This window comes from Manacus vitellinus, unplaced genomic scaffold (genome assembly GCF_001715985.3).
Source record: "Manacus vitellinus isolate BGI_N305 unplaced genomic scaffold, ASM171598v3 scaffold_14_pilon, whole genome shotgun sequence".
In the NCBI taxonomy this organism is placed as follows: Eukaryota; Metazoa; Chordata; class Aves; order Passeriformes; family Pipridae; genus Manacus; species Manacus vitellinus.
Genome location: NW_021939063.1, coordinates 14,333,898 through 14,354,696, shown reverse-complemented (window position 1 = coordinate 14,354,696; position 20,799 = coordinate 14,333,898). Strand labels below are relative to the sequence as shown.

General features: G+C 37.6%; 1 protein-coding gene across 1 annotated transcript in view; it reads left to right on the top strand.

The window, feature by feature from the left end:
* The window catches only part of CACNA1D (calcium voltage-gated channel subunit alpha1 D), a 176,061-nt gene that overhangs the window by 6,811 nt on the left and 148,451 nt on the right, over nucleotides 1–20,799 (top strand). The window contains exons 2-3 of the mRNA XM_029958237.1: nucleotides 931–1,249; nucleotides 3,628–3,733. Of these exons, the coding sequence (XP_029814097.1) occupies nucleotides 1,077–1,249; nucleotides 3,628–3,733 (279 nt within the window). The 5' untranslated portion in view covers nucleotides 931–1,076. The remainder of the gene's footprint in view (nucleotides 1–930; nucleotides 1,250–3,627; nucleotides 3,734–20,799) is intronic.

The following is a 20,799-nucleotide window of genomic DNA, read 5'->3' as shown; positions in this document are numbered from 1 at the left end:
CCTGCCCGGGTAGCTCCGTTTCACAGTCATCCCGCCTGCCAGCCCGGATTCCCGGCACGTATATTGTGCCGTTCCTCCATTTTTTTTCCCCACCCAGGCATCTTCAAGTTTTGAATCTCACTCAGGAGCCTCTCCTTCCTACAGGTGCATGTAGGAGTAGACTGTTGCGCTAGTCAAAGAGCTCGCGAGGAAGGATCCTTGCGAGGAGGTGGTGTTTTGCCTCTTTGCTATCATCTGCATAAAGAGGACTCGATTATTATTTGGAAGGTGCAGTTTATTTTTAAAATCCTTGTGAAAAAGCAAAACCAAACTCTGTCCTTTAACAGTGGGTTCACGTTTGTAATTTTCTAGTGTGAAAGATAGCAGAGCTTTATGAACATGTTCAGCACAGACAACGTTGGATTTTTGCTTGTGGGAGGCATCCACGCATTTTTCTTTAAGAATGCAAAACAAGGCAAGATTTAACTTGCTCACAGGACTTCCCCCCCACTCACCCCACCCCTCCTTGCTGGTTGGTCTTAATTGAACAATGTGTAAGAATTTTAAGCAACTACTCTTTTTGACCAAAATGAATTGAGATAGTAGTAAATGCTAAGGTGCTACAGCAAAGTTGTTCTTCAGGAGTAGGTATGTTTTCCTGGAAAAAAAAACACGAGGGCAGAAAAGCTGCCATCCAGTTAGGAAAAGAAGTGTTAAGTTGAAGAACCAAAATAAGAAGTGTAGTATTTGTGTCTTGATGCTTACATTAAACTTGAAGTTATAATACTGATTCCTGAGCACAGTCACATCTACCACAGCACCAGTGTGTGCATATGTCTATGCCTGTGTGTCCAGTGGAAGCATCACACTGTCAAGAGGCAAGTCAGAAATATTGGGACCCATTCTAGCATAAAAAATTATAACCAAGTACTTTTTTCTCTTGTCCCACAGAGGTGAACTATGCAAGTAGCACCAGAATTCCTCTCCCTGGTGACGGACCAGCTATTCAGTCAAACAGTTCAGCACCGTCCAAGCAAACTGTTCTATCTTGGCAAGCTGCAATCGATGCTGCTAGACAAGCAAAGGCTGCCCAAAACATGAGTACCACCACAGCCCAGCCTGTAGGATCTCTGTCCCAAAGAAAACGCCAGCAATATGCCAAGAGCAAAAAACAGGGTAACACATCTAATAGTCGGCCACCCCGTGCCCTTTTCTGTTTATCCCTCAACAACCCAATACGAAGAGCCTGCATTAGTCTAGTAGAATGGAAGTATCCTTTGCTGCAGTTTACTTTTTTTATAATTCTCTTATGTTTTCTGAATGTATTGAGGGGATTTTTTTTTTACAGCATCTCTTAGAACATTACAACTAACACAGTAGTTCACTTGCACGTTTGGGTAACTGTCAGTGTTGATGGTAGTCAATTTTGCTTCAATTGCTGTTAAAGGTGGCCTTTTGTGTCATAAAGACACAATATCATTTTACTGACTTGAGTAGCTCAGAGTCAGAGAAAACCTCTAAGCTGTTCTTTTTTTCTTTTTTTTCCTTGAGGGGAGGTGGGAGAACATTTTCAAGCTTAGGTTATATTCCAGCAAAAGTGTGTTGCATTTTTTACCCTTCCAAACAAGGTTGAATGGCTATGAGTGTATCTAGCAGTGTTAACTGGGAGATTACTGAAGATGTCAAACCTGTGTCTTCCATATTGCAGTTTGGTGTATTGCCATTAGGGCAAATGGGTCAGATATAAAAATCTTTATAAAGAGATTGTTTTTCCAGGTACTAAATGTAGGGAAGATTTTTACTTAAGCCAAGGAATCGCTCTAAGAACACACAAGTGTCTGAAATATATTGATCTTCTGAGCTTTTGCAACATATGTCTATCTCCAAACATATTTGGAAGCGTGGTGCACCTGGAAAGGAGATCAGACATTGTGGCCTGTATTTGTGATAACCTGTATGCTGAGAAGGGTTGCTTTTTCTTTAGTTCAGTGGTTGTGATGTGGAAATATGTGGATTTCTCTGGCAGAACTGAGAGCATGTTAATTTGGTATGTTATTTAATTACCAAGAAGAGGTTTGAAATAGAAAATAGTTTTGCCAAGGTACCAGGAGAAAAATGTTAGCCTATTAGCCATGGCAACATCCCTGTAATGGGAAACAGCTGTTCAAGAGAGTAGATTACTGAGGTAAAACTCATTTTGTTACTATAAACAGAACAGCCAACCTGGCAATAAGAGCTGTTACTCATTTATAGGGTTTTGTTTTTCAATTCTTTGAACAGAATTCAATTGTAAATTAAAGATAGTGAAATGGATTCTTCTTTCATTTAAACTGGTAGAAGTCCAAGTAATTTCAGTAAATTGGCCTCTCCTTGGCTAAGGTCAGGTAAATGAAATTACTATGGATCTAGAGTGGAATAACTCAGCGAGAATTTGTCCCAGTAGCACCACATCATAAAACAAGGTTGTCAGTCTTGTGCTGGTATCAATTGCACTTTTCAGTCTGGAAAATGCTGAGTGTTAAGATGTGTGTTGTAACTTCATTTTGTACACAGTATAGCAGCTGTTGATGTTGACAGGCTTTGTAGACATAAACTTGGCCCTTAGGGTGACAAACTTTTTATAGGCCAACAAAGAAAATTTAGCAAATCTTCCCCCAGTCTTTTATGGGCTTCTTGTGGAAACATATCAGGAAGTTATGCATCAAATATAGGAAAGGATGCAAAAAATCATAGCTGAGGTCCAAAGTACTTCCTTTCCGAAATTCCACAAACAGGTTCATCTGGGTACTTCCACGTTTGTAGTTAAAACAATGAAATATTTTGGGAGAAAGGAGAATTAATGATAACCTGAAGGGTGAACTTTGTAGGCATGAATTTTAAGAAATATTTTTTCTTCTGGAGACAAAAAGTATCTCCAGGTTTCTACTGCTGTCATCCAGATACAGGCTAAAAAGCATAGCTGCAGTTCTTGCTGTTGTCAGTGTGAAAGCCTGAAGCCTCTCCTCATGCACAGCTACCAAGCCAGTCATGTTGTCCTATTCTTCATTTTACTCACATAAACTTTGATCTGTCCTGGCCAAAGCAAAATTATTCAGGAATCCAACTGTTGCAGACATGAAGGGGCTCAGAATTTCCCTGCCTTGACTGTACAGCTTCTCAGGGCTCATACAGGGGAATAGTTGTGGTTTTCTGGCACTCTTTCTCATATCCTGCTATGAACTATATCCCGAATTATTTTCCTCCTTTGGGCAAACATATTTCTATTTAATATTAATGAGACCTTTGTAAGTATCTGAGGACAGAACAGCTCCATGATTATTCCTTGCCCATCATGATGACCCACATATTGATTTAAGAGTGGATAATCATATTCATCTTTGGAATTTAATATAAAGTGCTCTGTGGCAGCATGAGTAATAGTTTTCACTCTTTTCAAAAGGAAGAGGACGTTGGAAGATCATTGTGATGGAAAATCATATGGTATATATAGTGCTATAACTAAAGGTGATGAAGTGTTTGTCATAGTTATCAGTCAAAAGATTGCCTTAAAGTAAGACTTGTTTTACAATTGTTGATACTGAAAGGAGAACTAGACTTAAAAGTTTGTAGATACTCACAATTCATGAATTCCTTAACAAGATTTTCCAGACCATTTGACATATTTATACTACTGTCTATTTTTGCCAATTGTGTGGCCTTAGCTGTTTACATCCCATTCCCAGAAGATGATTCTAATTCAACTAATCATAATTTGGTAAGTACTCTTGAATTTTAATTTTGTGTTTGTTTGCTATGCTTTCAATTTGGTGGTTGTGATTAGCTGCTAGTATTTGAGACTGCATTAAGTAGAGGTACTTTCAGTTAAAAAAATTGGTATATAGTGGTACTACAGAATGTATATGGAATTACTCTGTGTTTTTTTCCTCCAGTATTAGGGTGTGCTCCCTTATGTAAAATGAGATTTTTCAGCAGTGAAATCCTTTGGAGGGAAATGTCCATTAATATTATGCTGTGTGCATGTGTATATTTGTGTGGTATAAAACCTTTAATTTGTGTTTTTATTGCTTATATTGATAAAATTTATTTACTAGCTCTTATTGTTGCTGACACTTGTTTCAGATCTTCTGAAGGTTGTGTTGTCTAGTCTGTTTTCAGTTTTTAATGGTGGTGTTTGGCTATGTATTTTCCTTAATATTTTAGTTTTTAATGAGAGGATGGTGGGAAATTGTACATTCATGTATTTTAAAGTGATAGGAACATCACTGTGAGTTTTCAGAGCAGTCACTGCTGATATAAGTGATCTTTAAAAAAGGGGTGGTATTGCAGTAAGTGTGTCTGGAGATGTATTTCTTCCATTGAAAATAATATATTAGTGTTGTGCTTGAAAATATATAATGAAAACTAATTTTTCTAGATTCTCTATTAAAAATTATAAAGACTAATAATAAGGGTAATAAATATTACCCTTACTCAAGGGTAATATTGAATTACATTGCAGTAATTTAATTGTTTATAATAAACTCCATCTTGAAATAGTGGAGTTCAGTGGTCCTGTGCACTCAAAACCTGCATGTGACTTGTTTTGGAGAGGAGGGTCATGAAATAAAGAATTGGATACCAGTTAGTGGGTAATTTTGGATTAATTTACCTGGGAAATTAGGGTTCATATGAGGTCTTCTATATTATGAACACCTTTGCATAATTTGTGGTGTTTGGATGCTTGTTTGTTTTCCTAAAAGTGATTATTCTGTATGTATGACCCATTTCATGTATTCTTTTTGTTTATCAAGATAAGGCAAATATGGACAATACAAATTGCTGATGAAAGGCAGAATAATTCAGGTCAATGTAAAGAAGGAGTTATGCAGCTGTGTGTTGAGCCAACCAACAGTTTTTCTCTCTCCTTTTTTTTTTTCCACCCCTGAGAAATTCAGGGCACAAATCTCCATAACTGTCAATCCACCAAGAGATCCTTTAATAACTAATTTCATAAAGCATTGCATGAAAAGGGTAAAGCAGTTAACTTGTGTCAGAGGCTAATAATTTTGAATAAATGTTTTTAGCACTACATTTTTTAGGTTCATGTCTGGTATTTCTGACCCAATTTCAAGTCTACAATGTGCTAGTATTTAGAACAAAATCGACATCTTCATCCCTGATGGTTTTTTGGTTTTTTTTTATCTACTGTGGCCATGTTAGCCTAAGCAAAAATAAAATTCTGTGGCTTTTTTTCTCTTGCTAATAAAAGGTCCTTAATCCTTACTCAATTTAAATAGAAGGCTTCTTGAACACGACCAGTGTTCACTTGGCCACTTTAGTTATCTCAAATTGTCACTTAAATTTGCATCCTGTTTATACTGAAGTTGAGTTGTTCCACTGTGTTTGCTCAAATAGTTTATACTGACAAGGTGTTTTTGAGTGCTGGAGTAGAGTTAAGTCCAGTAAGGGAACACACAGATACATCCTGTGTGCCCCATCTAATACAATAAATAGTTCTGAAATGAGCAGCATTGGCTTTTCTTACAACAAAGGTTCTCTATTATGAAATACATTAACCAGCAATCTAGATTCATGTCTTTCCCTCCTCACTGACCATTTTCCTAGTGTAGACCCATTTATTTGTTAGTGTGGATTCAAGTGTGCTGTGAGGGAATATTATAGAAGAGCTGAGTTAGAAATCTTCAGCTTGTTTGGGAACGTGCTGGAGCATTTCCTGGTGCTTGATGTATATGTATGGGTTTGAGGAAGTGGGCTGTCTTATAGTGGAAGTAGAGATTAATCTGTTAATAGTGTTCAGATCTTTTTGTGATATAGGTCTAAAGAACAGAGCAAATCTTAAAAATCACCATTGAATCTTACAGGTTTGGTAGGATTTTAGCCCCCTGCACGTAGACACGTGTCTTTCCTGAGCCTTATGCTTCCAGTTTGATCTTGCTAGGAGACTACTCTACTCTGGCTTTAATTCAAGTTCATCTTCATACATTTTAGTTTGCATATGGATGTTATATCTAGGGCTTGGTTCTCGGGGAATAAATCAGTGTTGCTTCATTGAATTGAATAGATTAATTGCTTTCCATCAGCTGGCTGAACTGGCTCATATTTTTTTTTTCATTTGTAAACAGAAAAATGAAGTATTTATGCATGTGGGGTTTGTCTGTGAATACAAAATATACATAATTTGTAATCAGCCGTGGAAAGAGGAAGCAGTAGTACAAGAGAGCAAAAACCAGTGGAACACTTGAGTGGGAACTAGGAATGGAAACTTTTCCAATTTTTCTTGGGCTAGTGAGAAGGCTCTTTGCATATGGGGGCATTGGAGCAGGTGAAGTGTTCATTCCTTATGGCTCTGGGAAGTCCTCAGTGGCAACCACAATGCAAGGATGCATGTGCAGAGCAGATGTTCAGTGCTCTCTGGTGGTGGTGGGATGTTGGAAGGCAGCTTTTGTATGATGGAATTTGCAAGACTTGTAAGAGAAGTTGGAGATGCGATTTCAGAGTCTGTCTTCACCTGTGACTGAGACAGTGAAACACTGACTGTGTGTCAACCACCCAGCTGCTGGTTGAGCTGTGAGTGAGCCCTGGCCTTGCTTTGTCATTAAGGTTTCAACATGTGGTGTCTGACCAACACAGTTGTATGTTGCAGTAGTAACAGCAAAATAAATTGTATCACAGAATAACAAAAAATAGAACAAACATTTTAAGAAACACATCTGTGTGTCTTAAGAGAAATAGCAAATCGAATGTATGCATATTTATGTGTTTCTTAATAATAAGCTGTATCTTGGGTATCATTCTTGAAAGTGAGTCAGTTTTTGCTCCTAATTATCTTAATATAAAGGACTGTGAAAGGGTTCCACAGCTTGTTTTTAGAACAGTAGACAGTTTATAGACTACTGACAGTGCAAGCCAAGTGTAAGGATGGTACAACTGTCTTTCTGTGTTGGTCACTTGTCTTTGCTGATCTATGAGTTGTCATTACTGATGTTTTTGTGATGGAGCCAGCTGCATGCTATGAGATAATGATGGTAATTTAGGGAAGTGAGAAGTTTTTTTCCTTATATTGGTGACTAAATTAAGAGGATGGTAACCACAGATGATGTAGGATAGGAGTCCCTTTCATTATCATTTTCTTTTTGCATGTCTTTTTGTCTGAATAGAGAAGCTCTGATTTCTGTTTTGCCATTCTCAGAGAGCAGAAGGTGCACTACAGCAATCTTCTTGCTCAGGGCATTCCTGGTCGTACTACTTCTCTCTGAAGAGTTGTGGGTGACACAAAACAATGCATTCAAATGAAGCAAAAGCACAGGATTAAATTCAGCTTGCCAAGTGTTACAGTTCATATATTCTCAGTTTTATCTAATCCTTTGTCTAAAACACCTTGATGTGTCTCTGGTGTGTTGCAGGAGAGGCAGGAGGAAGGGATCTTCTTTTCTGTATTTTGAATGGAGTAGTGGGTTTGTGTTCTGCATGGTACAGTACAGACTGATGAACTTTAAAAAAAGTTACTGAACTTCATTCTGAATTCTACTTCATTAATGATTAGGTCCCTAATCAGTGAAGGTACTTATACAAGTGGGCCCAGTTCTTCTGCAACTAAGTGGGTGAAACTAGTATTGAACCAGAGAAGTTTTTTTTCTCTTAGAGCAGAGCAGGGGCATTGTGCTTTGGGATAGAATCCTCATTAGCTCACTACTTCATATTTTAATGTAGTTTCTTTGGAAGTTTGAGCTGATCTGAACTTTCCATGCTTGATTCAGCTCTCCTTTTGGAAGTGTTTCTTGTCTGAACTTGATAAGAAGCAGTTTCTGTCAGAAAGGGTTTCCTGTATATATCTTTCTTCTGTTTCTGCTGTATTTTCCTTCCCCCTTCCTCCCCCCCATCTGTGGTATGTTATTTCCCTTCATGTCTTTTGTCTTCTCACTCATTTCTTTCCTATTATCTTCTGTCTCTACCCTCTGTCTTCCCTCTGTGTTTACTCTTCTGTTTGTCCTTTTGTGCAGAATGATTTGCTCTATCTCGCTTTCCCACCTCAATTTTTCTTTCTGGTATCATCCTGCTGTATCATGTTCTGTTCTCCTGTGCTTTGCTTCCTGCTGCCTTTCCCATCAGCCTGACAGGCACTGGGCTTCTTATTTTACCATATGTAGGCAGACTGGCACAATACAAGTCTGGATTTTGGCTGTGATCAAGACATTGTTGGTTATTCCTTTTTCTTTCCTTTTTTTTCAATAAGTAAATGTGATCAATAAGGTGGCATCCATCCATACAGGCTTGATGAAAGCTATGCCCTTGAAGTTTGAATTGAGTCTCCTTGGTGTGTACTGCAGCTCTTGTGACTAGACCCTGAAGGTGACACTGTTCTACTTGAGAAGATTGACAGCCTGTGCATTTTGGGAGACTGAGTTGTATAAATTACAGCAAATTGGCAGTTGTGAAGTCATGTGAGTAGAGAACTTGCCCCTAATGCATAAAGGGCTGGAACCTAATGTTAAAGACTCTATGCCCCTGATAGCAGGATTCTTCAGCCTTGTGTCTGGCTGCCACTGTCAGTGGGGAACCCTCTGAGTGACGTTCTGTGTTAAAAGGTGGCCTCTCCAGTCAGGTGCTGAAGGTCCTGGATGTCTCTTTGTCCCAGGCAGTTGGGGCTGGGAGAGCCATAGTGGGGGACACTGCTACAGAAAGGTAATGTTTGTGTCCTACTTTCAGGCAAAGATTTCCTCTGTAAGTAGCTTTACGTGGATCTTTCAGTCTCTTCAGCAGTAGGAAATCCAGTGTTGTGTCTTCAATCTAGGGCACAGCAGGAGAGTACTCTGAGAAGAACCGGTTGAACTCTTGACTTAGAGGTGTCAGGCTTCCTGTCCTTATCTCATTAGCAACTCTGACTCATTCAGTTCTAAGGCCACATGACTAATTAATCCATCCCATTGAAAAGATATTGTTGGTTTTTTACCTTGCACCCAGTTGTCCTCTAGATGTAGATTATCTGAAAACATTTGTTGTAGAATTTTAGTAATTTAAACCACATTTAGTAAATAATTCTAAATTTTTTTTGTTTAATTGGTAAATGTTCTATGTTGTATTTTAGAAAGGTTTCAATGTATGTCTGCTGTCTTGGTGTTTACTTTTTCAGGTCTTTGAGGCTTTGGTCTCCCCTCAGAAAATTTTCCTGTCTAAGTAACTTTTTGATCCTGTATTTCTGATGTTTTTCTACCTCTGAGTTCTTAGCTAATGCTCTCCCCAAATGTCTAGCTGGCATAAAAGTCACCCAAGGAAACTTTTCAGGAAAGATGCAAGATAATTTGGGCTCTGAAAATACTTCCCTTTGTATGCAGGAAAAACATGATGGAGACTTTACAATGATTTGTGTATATTTAGCCAAGCACCTGTGTGCCTGCACTAAAGGCACTAGAATTTGTTTTAAGAGAAAATGTCATTAAGTTTAATCTGAAAAAAGATTCAAAAATATAGGATGTATTTCTATCTGATATACTACAGGAATCTTATGTTGTGTACCAATTCCAGTCAGTGAAATGTATTTACAGTTCTGTGTGTGAATAGTCAGGAGGGCCCTGTGAGAAAATCAGTTTAATTTTGAAAAAAAAAAGCCCACAAATGTTAGGAGCTGTCATTTTTCACACAGGTTTGAAAATGAAGAGGTTTGGATCAGTTTTGTGTCTACGTGCTTATGCAAATGATCATTCTTTTCTGCTCTTTTTAATGTATATTCATTACCCTGACATATATTTTCTCATTCAAAAAGCCATGAAATAACTCTTTAACTGCTAGAGCAACCTGCCTTATCTTTCATAGTAAAGCTGTTTGGTTATTAGGTGAGACAGTATACGTAGTAAGTAACCTTTGCACAACTGCAAGAGTTTCTTAATAGATGAGACTTCTCTAAGGGGATTATTAAAAAAATTGTAGTATTCAGACCTATCTGCATATTTTAATTTTTTTATATCACTGACAACCCGAAACTTCCAGTAGTATGCATTAGCTAATTATGGCTTGCTTTGACTTTTATCAGTGCAAATGTTGTATTCAGAAACCTTTTTTCCTTTATGGTGTAATGAACACCTCTGCAAAATAGATGAAAATTTGGAGTTTTTAATGTTTTACTCCCACTTTATCCTGCAGTAAGTTCCTAGGCTTATTCTATCTGTTCTGCATTACACCAGTAGTCTTGATAAACATAATTGAATGGGTCAAGTCCACTTCTAGTCACAAATGAAACAGAAATTTTATTTCACACTGGCTTAGGAAGAGGGACATTCCTGAAAGAAGTATATGACCAAAATGACTGGCAATTTCCAGCAGCTAGAAAGGTCATTTGGGTTTGTAGAGGTTTAGGAGTAACGTAGTCAAGTCCTTTTTTTTTTCTCTATTTTGTGTGTCCTGAAGATCTGGCTACTTCAGCTCAAGTTAAAATGTCTCTTTGGAGTACAGGGGTATGAGAAGAAGATCCACAATTTTGTGTTAAAAGTTTCAGTTAATGATGCTACAAAACCTTTTTTTTTTTAAATGCAAAAGAGAGCTTCTCAGTTGTCCAAACCAGAAGGCTTTACAGAAAGAGGTACTTAATCATTCCAATTTGAAAGGAAATGTTTTTTCCGTGTTCAAAGTTGCAGGCTTGTTCCTGTGGGGAATTCCTACTAAGGACTTGTCTCTCCTTAAAAAGATTTGCTGGTAGTGCATTACTGGCAAATTGCCTAGGGAGAGACAGCATACACCAGAAAGAGTTCTTTCTACTATAGCCTAAAGTAAGTCTCTCAAACAGAGTAGTGCTGCTCTGGTAGAGAAAGCCTTTTCTTTTGCTTTCATTGTGCTGTGGGTAGCAGTGATTCCCTACCCTTCTTTTCCCTTACTCCCTGCTTGTTAAAGATATACCTGCAAAATGCTTAAGTATGGACTGGTCATGCTTAGTAAATAAGTAAATAATAAAAGTAAATCAAAACCATCCAAATACACAGAATAATCGTATTAGTTACCGTAGCAGTTGTGTGGTCAGTGGGGAAGTAGTTAGATTTGGTGTTAAAATAGCTGTAATTGAAACCTAAATTGAGTGTTTAGGTTGAGTGGGAGAAGTTTGTACGTCTCATACAAACTATTGGAATAGAGTAAAAGATGATTTTTAAATGCTCTGAAAAAACCATGAACAGTCCTGGTTATAAAACCAGTTTAGTGATGGTTATGTAAACTATGTGAATTACTCATTTACCCCAATATTGAGCATGTACATTTAACAGAACACTATTTATGGGTTTATTCCTTGGCAGTAGCTGCTATGCTAAAGGAAACCCTGAAAATTGTTTCTGAAAGTTTTGCTCAAAAGATGAACACACAGAATTGAGAATCTTTCCGTGTTGCTGTGTGTCAGTGCCACACCAAACAGACTGCCATCAATTACTTGGATTTGCTCTGTAAAACCTGTTTTAAAACTCTCATTTATGCTGAATATGGGTGCTTACCTACTTTTGAAAAGATACTTCCCGTCAGAAGCATGAGAGACATTGAGTACTGTGTTTATTTGTTTTCTAATATGGCTTGTGTGTCAGTGCTCTGTCTTGAAACACCACGGAGTTGGGATCTGTGGGTTTTAAAAGTGCTGGTGAAAGCACTTGGTTAATTTGAGCAGCAGTGGGGAACTTTTTTGGGCACTTTCAAAGAGGCAGTCCTTGAGTCCTCGTAAAGACTCATGTAGCTGTTAAATCAACTGAAATGTGTTTTCTAATGTGGTGAGCTTTAATGACAAACTGTTTTCGGTCATGGTTAATTGAATGTGTGATTTGCTTTACCATTCATTTTTGCAAGAATTCAGGTTTGTTTATACTTCTGTCATGCAACAAAACTGTTCTTTTTCGGGGCCATCTGGAAAAATTGGGCCATGGTGAAAGGTTAAATGAATATATATATATATATAGTGATAGTGGGAGAATATTAATTAGGATGGATTTACTTCTAAGTGTTGTCTTTCTTTTGGTCATTGTGTAATAATTTGCAATAAAACTTTCATTTAATGAATTGCAAATTGAATATCATTATATTCCCCCCTCCCCTCCTCAGAGGAGGAGATTGAGACCACAAGTGTAGTTTCTGCTTGTATAAAATTCACTTGGTAAAACCAGTTAGCAGCTACTGTAGCTTATGGTTGCTTTCATAGTAGTTTTTGTGAAGAACAGGGCTTTTAGAGTTCCATTTTCCTTGAAGAATGCCTTGATTAAACAGTGTGATTCTTCTGAGAGATGCAGGTGCTTGACTTCAGCATTTGAAGCAAAACTTTAAATAAAGATTTGAGATTTATGCTCATAATTTAACTATAAAAGTAACATTTTCAATGATGTCAGCACAGCTAACCAGGATACATAATTTGTTTGTTCAATATCTGTTGGGGTTGATAGTAATATTAAACTTTGAAGTCATGAGCAGATTGATTTGCCTGGATTTATTTAGTTATGAACCAAGATTTCCCCCTCCCCCCTCTTGTTTAGTATTAAAAGGTATTATACTGGTATATTTTCAGTTTAGATACATGACTAGAAGTCTGGGCAATGTTTAACTCTGCTGTTATGATATTTTTCATGGTGATTGTTATTCAAGGCAGTAGAGAGCTGTTACTAGTTTAAAATCTTGTAGAATTATACATTTGGATGATGCCATTATTAAGGATCTGAGTCTTGCTGTTTGTTACTGTGGTAAATCACATGGTACAGACTGTGATCAGTATTGGTTGGTGTAGCTGAAGAGATAATGTTTCTTGATTGATCTGATGTATCTTAATTGAAGAAAGTAGTTCAGTCCAAAGATTAATTTGTCCAGTTGTTTTAGTTCTCCTCCTCTCATGGTACAAACCAGGTGGTATGTTGAATTTTATCACACCAGACATCTGATGTTTGTTGTACTGAGCTACCAGGCTGCATTTCAGTAAAACTGTGTGGAAGATCCAGTGGCACAAAGGAGCAAACAGAGCTGTTACACTGGGACAGCATGAGGGCCAGAAATCTCTTTACAATGTAAGAATATGAACATATGAAGTGCTTGTTAATAAGGTTCAGTAGTTTAATAATTACACTTTTCTGGGTTGCTGCAAAGTGCAGCAGCCTCCAGCAAGAGGCATCTTCTGTGGCTCAGCTAATCAGACAAATGCAGTCCTTCCAAGGAGCTGAGTAGCAAATACCCCAAAGCTGTCTTATGTTTATCAGACATTTTGTTAGTGCAGTTTTCACTCCGTTGGATTTATTATATTGCCATTACTTTTTTTCCCCTCATATATTCATCCAGAGTCCTTTAAAACACATGGCAATGATGTGTGACATAAGCCAGTTGTTCATCATGAAATGATGTTTAAGTAATTATATGCTTATCTTCATCACAAGAAGACTTATTAGTTCTGAGTTCAGGTAACTTCTGTTATTCAGTAATTTATTTCTTGCTATAGTAAAGGAAAAAGCTGAAAGAAAGCAACCTACCAAATTATGTACCTCTTGTATGTTTATTAAAATAAGGTCTTAATCTCTTGACAGCACTGACTTCAGAAAAAAGCAAAAAAATGAAGTGATAAAAAGGAACAATGTTTAACCAAACTGTACCTAAAAGTGTCACGGCATTAAATGATGCTTACTCTTTGTGCTCTGATAGAAAACTGAAGCAAAGGTGAATGCTTCCAGGTATCAAGCCTCTGGGACTGGCCTGCATCTGGCTCTGCCTCCTGTGGAGGTGCCTCAGCTGCTGTAATTCTCCAGGCATGGTGTAGAACAGGAAGCTTCTTTGTATTCTAGTACTGTGTTGAGTGGTATTTCAAAGGTTTTAGGTTTTATCTCAAATATAGTGGAACTATGTCATTTAACTGAAATTCCCTAAAAGCTGGTTTCAGCAGAGGCTGTTATTTTGCTGGCTAAGGACTCAGTTTTGTTTGCAGTGTCAGGGGTGTGTTGGTGCCAGCCCACCTTAAGCCCGGGCACGTGTGCCATCTGTGTTCCTAATGCAATAAGGAGACCTTACCCTGAACTCGGAAACACCCTGGAGGCTTTGCAATCTTGACACCCAGAGTTAATGCAGATTGAGCATAGGTAAACTGGACATGCACAGACCTAGTCTGTCAGCATGGGTTAGATTTGTGACTTTTTTAAAGGACTTTGTCTCCTGTAGTAGAAGAAAATCAACTGCTTCTCACATCTGTTTTCCCTAAGCACTGTATGGCTGAGAGGGTTTATCAATGTGGATGAAAAATACATGGGCCACAAGTTCTGATGTAGCTTCAGCTTCTGAGAGCATCTGATTTCAGCCAAATAAAGGGGAAACAAATTTCTGAGTTATTTTTACATGACTTTTGAGAACAGGAAGAGAGAAACTTGGTGTTCCCTCTCTCCCCTAAATGCAGGCTGCAGCAAGAGCCCAAATGTCATACCAAAACTCAAGCAATGGCAGGCTGTAGGGATGAGGCTTTATTAATTTTCATGCTTACAGAACTGATTGTCTACTTTAAAAGAAACACCGAATTATGTGGGTTAAGAAAGGAAAATTGTTTGGTGCCATAGTGGAAAAGGTGAGAGAACGTAGGTAAAATGCTGACCAAGAACTCCAGGGTGAGCATTGAACGTTTTAGTTTATCCCTAACTTCTTGGTATTCTTGGACAAGATATTTATATTTCTAGTATTTTATTTTCCCACCTATATAATAGTTTTCTGCTTTAAAAGGATATCCACACTTTGATGCCGTGAAGTATCCAGATATGGTGAATAGGGTTCGTGTGAACAGTAAGTGGAGTGATACGTAGGGAGTGCTCTTCAAGCAGTTTCTTGCTTTGCCTTTATCTGGAAATGCTTTGGCTGACTTTCTGGTTAGCACTTTCTGGAGGATTTTGTTGTTAGAGGCTGTATTTTAAGTTTGAGTACGCAGAGTGTTTTGGCAGCAAATTTTGGCGAAGAAAAAGTGATTGGTAGTGGCAATATAGGAACAGAAGGAACAGCCACTGTTCCCATAGTGATACAGCAAAAGCAGTGACATTTAGGTAAACAGCAGTAGGACAGGAAATTTGGGGGAGTTAATGTTAGATGTCTCAGAAGATACAGTAAGCTCCCATACGGTGTTCATGTGTATCTGAAAATGGTAATGTTAAGCCTCTATTTGTTACATTAGTAGCACAAGCACCCCTCAGTGTTTAGTTGGGAAGGTTGAGTGATTTCCTTGAACAGGTGATCTGTGAATGAGGCAACATCCCATTCAGCAGAAATTGCACATAGCAAAAGAAAGCCTGGTATTTTGAGTGTTCACAAATATGCTTGTGGAACTGTCCAGCTGGTGGGAATAGTACCACTGAAGGTGTTTTTGTTTTGCGAGATTCTGTGTTCAGAAATGTCAGTTTAAGTTCCACGTTCCATCCTTTAACAATAAAAGGAGAGAATCACAGAATGGCTTAGGTTGGAAGGAACCTCAAGATCCTTTGAGTTCCAGCCCCCTGCTATGGGCAGGGACACCTTTCACTAGACCAGGCTGCTCAAAGCCCCATCCAACCTGGCCTTGAACACTTCTAGGGATGGAGCATAAACAGTAATGTTGTATTCTTTTGATATGTGACTGTGAAATGCTACTAAAACCATAAAATTCTTCTGAATTTGCTTTTACAGAAGTGCAGAACTTCTAACGTTCTTACTCAAATTTCATCTCTAATGAGGAACAGAATTTACCTGTAGTAATTCAACCTTTGGATCTGGTGTCTTTGGTGTGCAGAACTCATTTGTTTTTGCGAGGTGAATGTTTACTCTTTTAATTTCATTTGTAAGTCGGGGAAAAGAAAGGATCAAACTTATGTGCCCAAGTGCATGCCAGGAAATATAAATCATGTGAAGAGGATTTAGTCCCTAGAAGAGATTATGAAATTTTTCTACCAGATGTGTAAACCACATTTTTGCAGAATGTGGAAGAAAAAGTGTAAGCCCACAGGAATCTTATTTAAGTCTTCTTCAAATATTAAAACACAAGTTAGTATGTCCATTTTATTCTACAAAACTTCAGTATTTTGTATCAGGCTCTTGTTTTCAGCATGGCATTTGGAATAGTTTGTGTTTGAGATACACAACCGGTCCTATTATTAGCAAGTAATCTCAAAGTAAGTCCCTGGCAAGTGTGAAAGAAAAATTAAGGTGCCAGAGGTCCAGGTACTTAGGCTATTTTCCACTTAGTTGTTTACTCATTTCTTTCTTCCACTTTTTCCTCATTCTTCACGGGAAGAAAGCTGGTATTGGAGGCTCCAAGCTGATATTTTCACCATAATAGTGTACTTTTTGCCTTGACAAGGAGTGGAAGCTCATCTGTTGTTCTGAGAACTAAATCTTGAATGATATGAACTGATGGGTAACCTCATCAGCTATCAACGAACTTAAAGGATTTGGATGTCTCTTCATAGTCATTGTCTGCACACACAGAGTCTGTAATTACAGAGTATAATGCTGTTGTCTGCTCCTTGCTGAACTATTAGAGGTCACTAATAATAGAGATACTTTGGTTTCTTGGGCAAGGGGTGGATTTGTAGGCTCACATTTGTCTGAAGGAGGCATTTCCTCACCAGACAGGCAGCATTCAGTGTGCCAGGCACTCCAGCACAGGGTCAGCACTCAGCATGCCCAGGTGACCCTGCAACAGCAGCTCTTCCTGCATTGTACAATTTGAAAGCCCTACACAGTATGTGGAGACAAGACAGGGAGATGTTAGGGTGTAAGAGCACAAGTTTTCTTATCCTTTCTCCTCTAAAAGTTTGGGGGGTTGGGGGGTTAAACACCAGTAAAAAGCCTGTGAGTTTAAAGCCCTTGAGTTTACTGTTTACAGAGACAATTCAGGATGTGCCCTGGAAAGCTCTGATTGTGTATTTTAGCAAAGACTGGCAAAGTTGCAAATGCTTCCTCACTTTTCCTTGCTGTGACTCCAGTCGTGAACAGCGCATGTTGAAGTCCTGCTGGAATGAAAGAAAATCCTTGAAGTCGAATCCTTGAATTTGAATGTTACTATATGAATTTTTTAGGTTTGTGATGGAATATCTATTTCTCTAAAATGAAAATGAGGTGACTACAGGTGTTTACCTTGACATAAAAAGGGAAGTTAAAGGGGCTTATTATCATTCTATCTAGAAGCTAAGACTGATTTATTTTTTTTTTTAAATCTTAAAATTGTGTGTCCTTAAACTGAATATAAATCTGTCTTTGCATCTCTTTGTGTATTGACTTGATTAGAAGTGACTGGGTTGTGCTCTGAGACAACCCAGTTATGGGGTGACTCATGCCACCTTTTTCATGGCTGCTCATGTTTTAAATTAATACATTTTACTTGCAGTTGTGTTAAACACAAACATTGAAAGCATAATGACTTAGCTAATGAGTGATAGACTGCTGTGGTCCTATGATCACATTGAACTACCTGACTCCCATGGAGTAGACAAGTTTTCGTCTTTGAGATTGTAATTAATTGTTAGAATTGTTATAATTTGAAGTAGGATGTAAGGTCTCAAAGGATTTGTACATTTTTTAAGCCAAGCCTAGAGTGTGGGTATCTTATATAGAACCTGCCTTTTCAAGTATCTAGCTGTGTATTCAACTACTGTACCTGTTTTCAAATCAGAAGCAGCTTATCTAAGTTTATATTGCCATTTGTAGTATGACCTCTATTATGGATACTTCTTTTTGCATCTGGTTAACTCTTTCCTAAGGCTAAAGGCTAAATAAAGGCTGTGGCTCCCAGAAGATTATTGAAAAATTCTTTGAAAACCTATAAAGAAGTTACATGTTACAGCAAAATTGTAAAAAAAAAAAAAAAATCAGAGGCAAACATCATAGTGGATTAATTTTTGATAAATGTCATGGCTTTGTGGTGTAATTTACTCTGTCAGGAGCTTTTCGGTTGATAAACGTTTATGAGAATTGATTCCCTAATTTGTAAGTTAGCCATGTGTTCCATGTATCTTTGCTCTACCAAAATAGTTGGATTCTGGCACATTTTATTCTATAGCTTTTCCTAATACAGTTTTTCTGCCCATACTAACAGGTTTTTAAAAGTAGTGATATTTCAATGACGAAAATAATAACACTTCAAAAGACATTAAAACTGGTGAATGGTTTCCCACGACTTCAGTAATAGTTGAATGCTGCTATATTTTCTGCTAACACATGCCATGATTACTTGATAACTTGGTGCTATATCTATTCAAGCTGTGCATGAGTTAAGGAAAATATCACATATTTTAGCTTGGAATTGCTAGCTGTGATTTTGTATAGGCAGTAATAAGCAGTAAAATGTGCACTCTGTGCTTTGCAGTGACCTTCATTGTCAGATAAACCATAAAGAAAAATAAAAATCAAAGACATGCTTAGAAATTCTTTGTTTGGAGGGCTAAATCTGGCCTGTATTCTGCTGTCCTAATTGTGCATAGTGATCGGAGACCTTTTCAGCTTGGGCAGGCACAGATCTTCCAAAGGGCACAATCAAAGTACTTGGTTTTGTTTCTGTTTTACAATCCTGTACATGTATCAGCCTAAACCAGTGATGTTTGTTCCGAGCTGTAGATTTTTAGTCTACATACCTGTTTTTTATGTAAATTTGAAAAGCACTCACACCTCTGAAAAGGACCAGTAGGTTACATTTTATCAATAACTTAGGCACTGTAATTAGTTGAAAGTTAAATGTCAAGAATTCTCTCTCGGTTTGGATGTGCCCCAAAATTAACTTGGTCATGCTAGAAGCAACTCTATGTTTTAGCAAGATTTTCCTTAATGTAGGAACAGCAAATTATAGCAGCTCTGCTGGCTTGCAGGATCAACCCCCCAGTCCTGGCTCTAATGCTGACCGATAGGGAATGTCTAGGGAACAAAATAAATGCACAGTACTGAATCCAGTTGTCCTCATCTCCAGAAGTTTGAGCCAGAGGTAGATCTTGTAGTTTAGTGGTTTTAGATGAGACAGTTCACATTAGTTTAATAATTCAGGCCGTAATTTTTTAAAATGTGTTGAGAGAACATCATCTGGTCATTGTACTTGATTATTTTTATTCTAAAGATGCTTCAACTGAGACAAATATTCTAGCATCTCCCCCTAAAAAAAACTTCAAATATGGAGCAATCTCCCCCTCACCTGCAATTTTTTTTTTCACTCTTTCCATTACTCCTTTAACAAACTATTTTGTCCTTTTGTGTCACTGTAGTAGATATTTTTCCTTTTTCTTTCTGCACCTGTAAGGAAGTAAAATTTAAGAATGCAGTGATGGTTGCTGTGAAGGTATTGCTTAGAAATAACACTTTGAATCAGAATGCTTCATGACATGATGGCATTATCTTTCCAAGGAATCCAAATCTGAGATGCTGTTATGTGTACTGTGTCACGATTGAGTACTGTATAAGATAGATTCTGACCCAGTATTTACCACGTGGTGATTTGGGTTACCAGAATATTCTGTTTTTCTTGCCTTTGAAGGATTCCTAGTCTCATGTAGTGTGTAATGGATAAGACACTATTTATTCAGGATAAGACACTATTTATGATGGAATAACTATTTTCTGTTAGCAGATGTCTTTTAAAAACTGCATTTAATAGTATTTTGTCTGTTATTAATGTAATGCTTATTTTGGCAAACAAACTTCGAAGTTCAAAGTAATCCAAGTTTTCTTTGTCAGAGGTCAAATAGAATCCAACAACAAAGTTGTTCCCTATATGAATCTCATTTTTCCCTCTCAGCTACCCCTCCAAAAAGTGTTACTTTTTGGATACTGCAACTACCCTCCACCATCTGATGTTCTGTTTTTGAGATTTTGAGTTGTAGCGGTATTTGTGTAATGGAGCAGTCAGTAAGAAAAGTACATTTTGAGAAAGTAGCAGCTGTGATCATAATATATCTGCTTTTGTACCACAAGCAAACAGAAAATGCACGTGGAACTTACTCCAGCTGTGTCAGCTGTGCCTTTCAGCAGATGTCACTGCCACAGGTTTCTCATTTTACCTTTATCATTTCACCGGAGCACTTTTGAATAATTTCACTGGTAGGAGTTAAAGTCAGTAGGTTTTGGACAGATTCTAGTAATGACTTCAGCTAAATCAGATGATCTCCAGGTGTTTAAATATATTTTCTGTTCATTATTGGTAATGATATCACATTACATATTACCTACATATAATGCTGGCTCACAACACCCTTCCAAAGTGTACTGCTGCATGCAGTATTTCTCATTAAAGTATATCACAGTATTATAAACATCTTCCTATTTACTTATAGTAGACAAACATATTCTGTACCATGCCACCATAAACTTGTTCAAATTCTGTGGTGGTTTTTTTTTTTTGGAGAAGGCAGACAGTAGTGATAGGTAAGCTGCAGAATATCCCAACATTTGTCTGGAATTAAAATGTGTGGTGGATACAATTTGACAACTATCTCTTGCTTTATTTTCTTGTCCCAAGATTTTTGTCTAATTTGGTGACTTAATTTACTGATTTATAGTTTACTTAAAAACAATTTTTGTATTTCCAGATTACTAAATTAACATATGTATTCAGTAAGCCAGTGACATATTCTTTTTCTTAAAAGGTAGTGAAAGAAGCTGGTGATTCCAGCTGAAGTAGGAAGAAAACACAGTTGGACTGAAATTGGTCAACAATAGGCAGCAGCTGTTAAAATCAACTGTTCTGTTTTCAGCCCACTTCCACTGCCTTCATTACCTGATGGATTGTGAATTAGTTACTTCTATGCTGACTTCTTGATTATCTAAGAGAAAATAAGACATTGTAGTTAAGCAGTAGAAAACAAATTCCGTTGGAATTACATAATGCCAAAATGATTTGTTTTC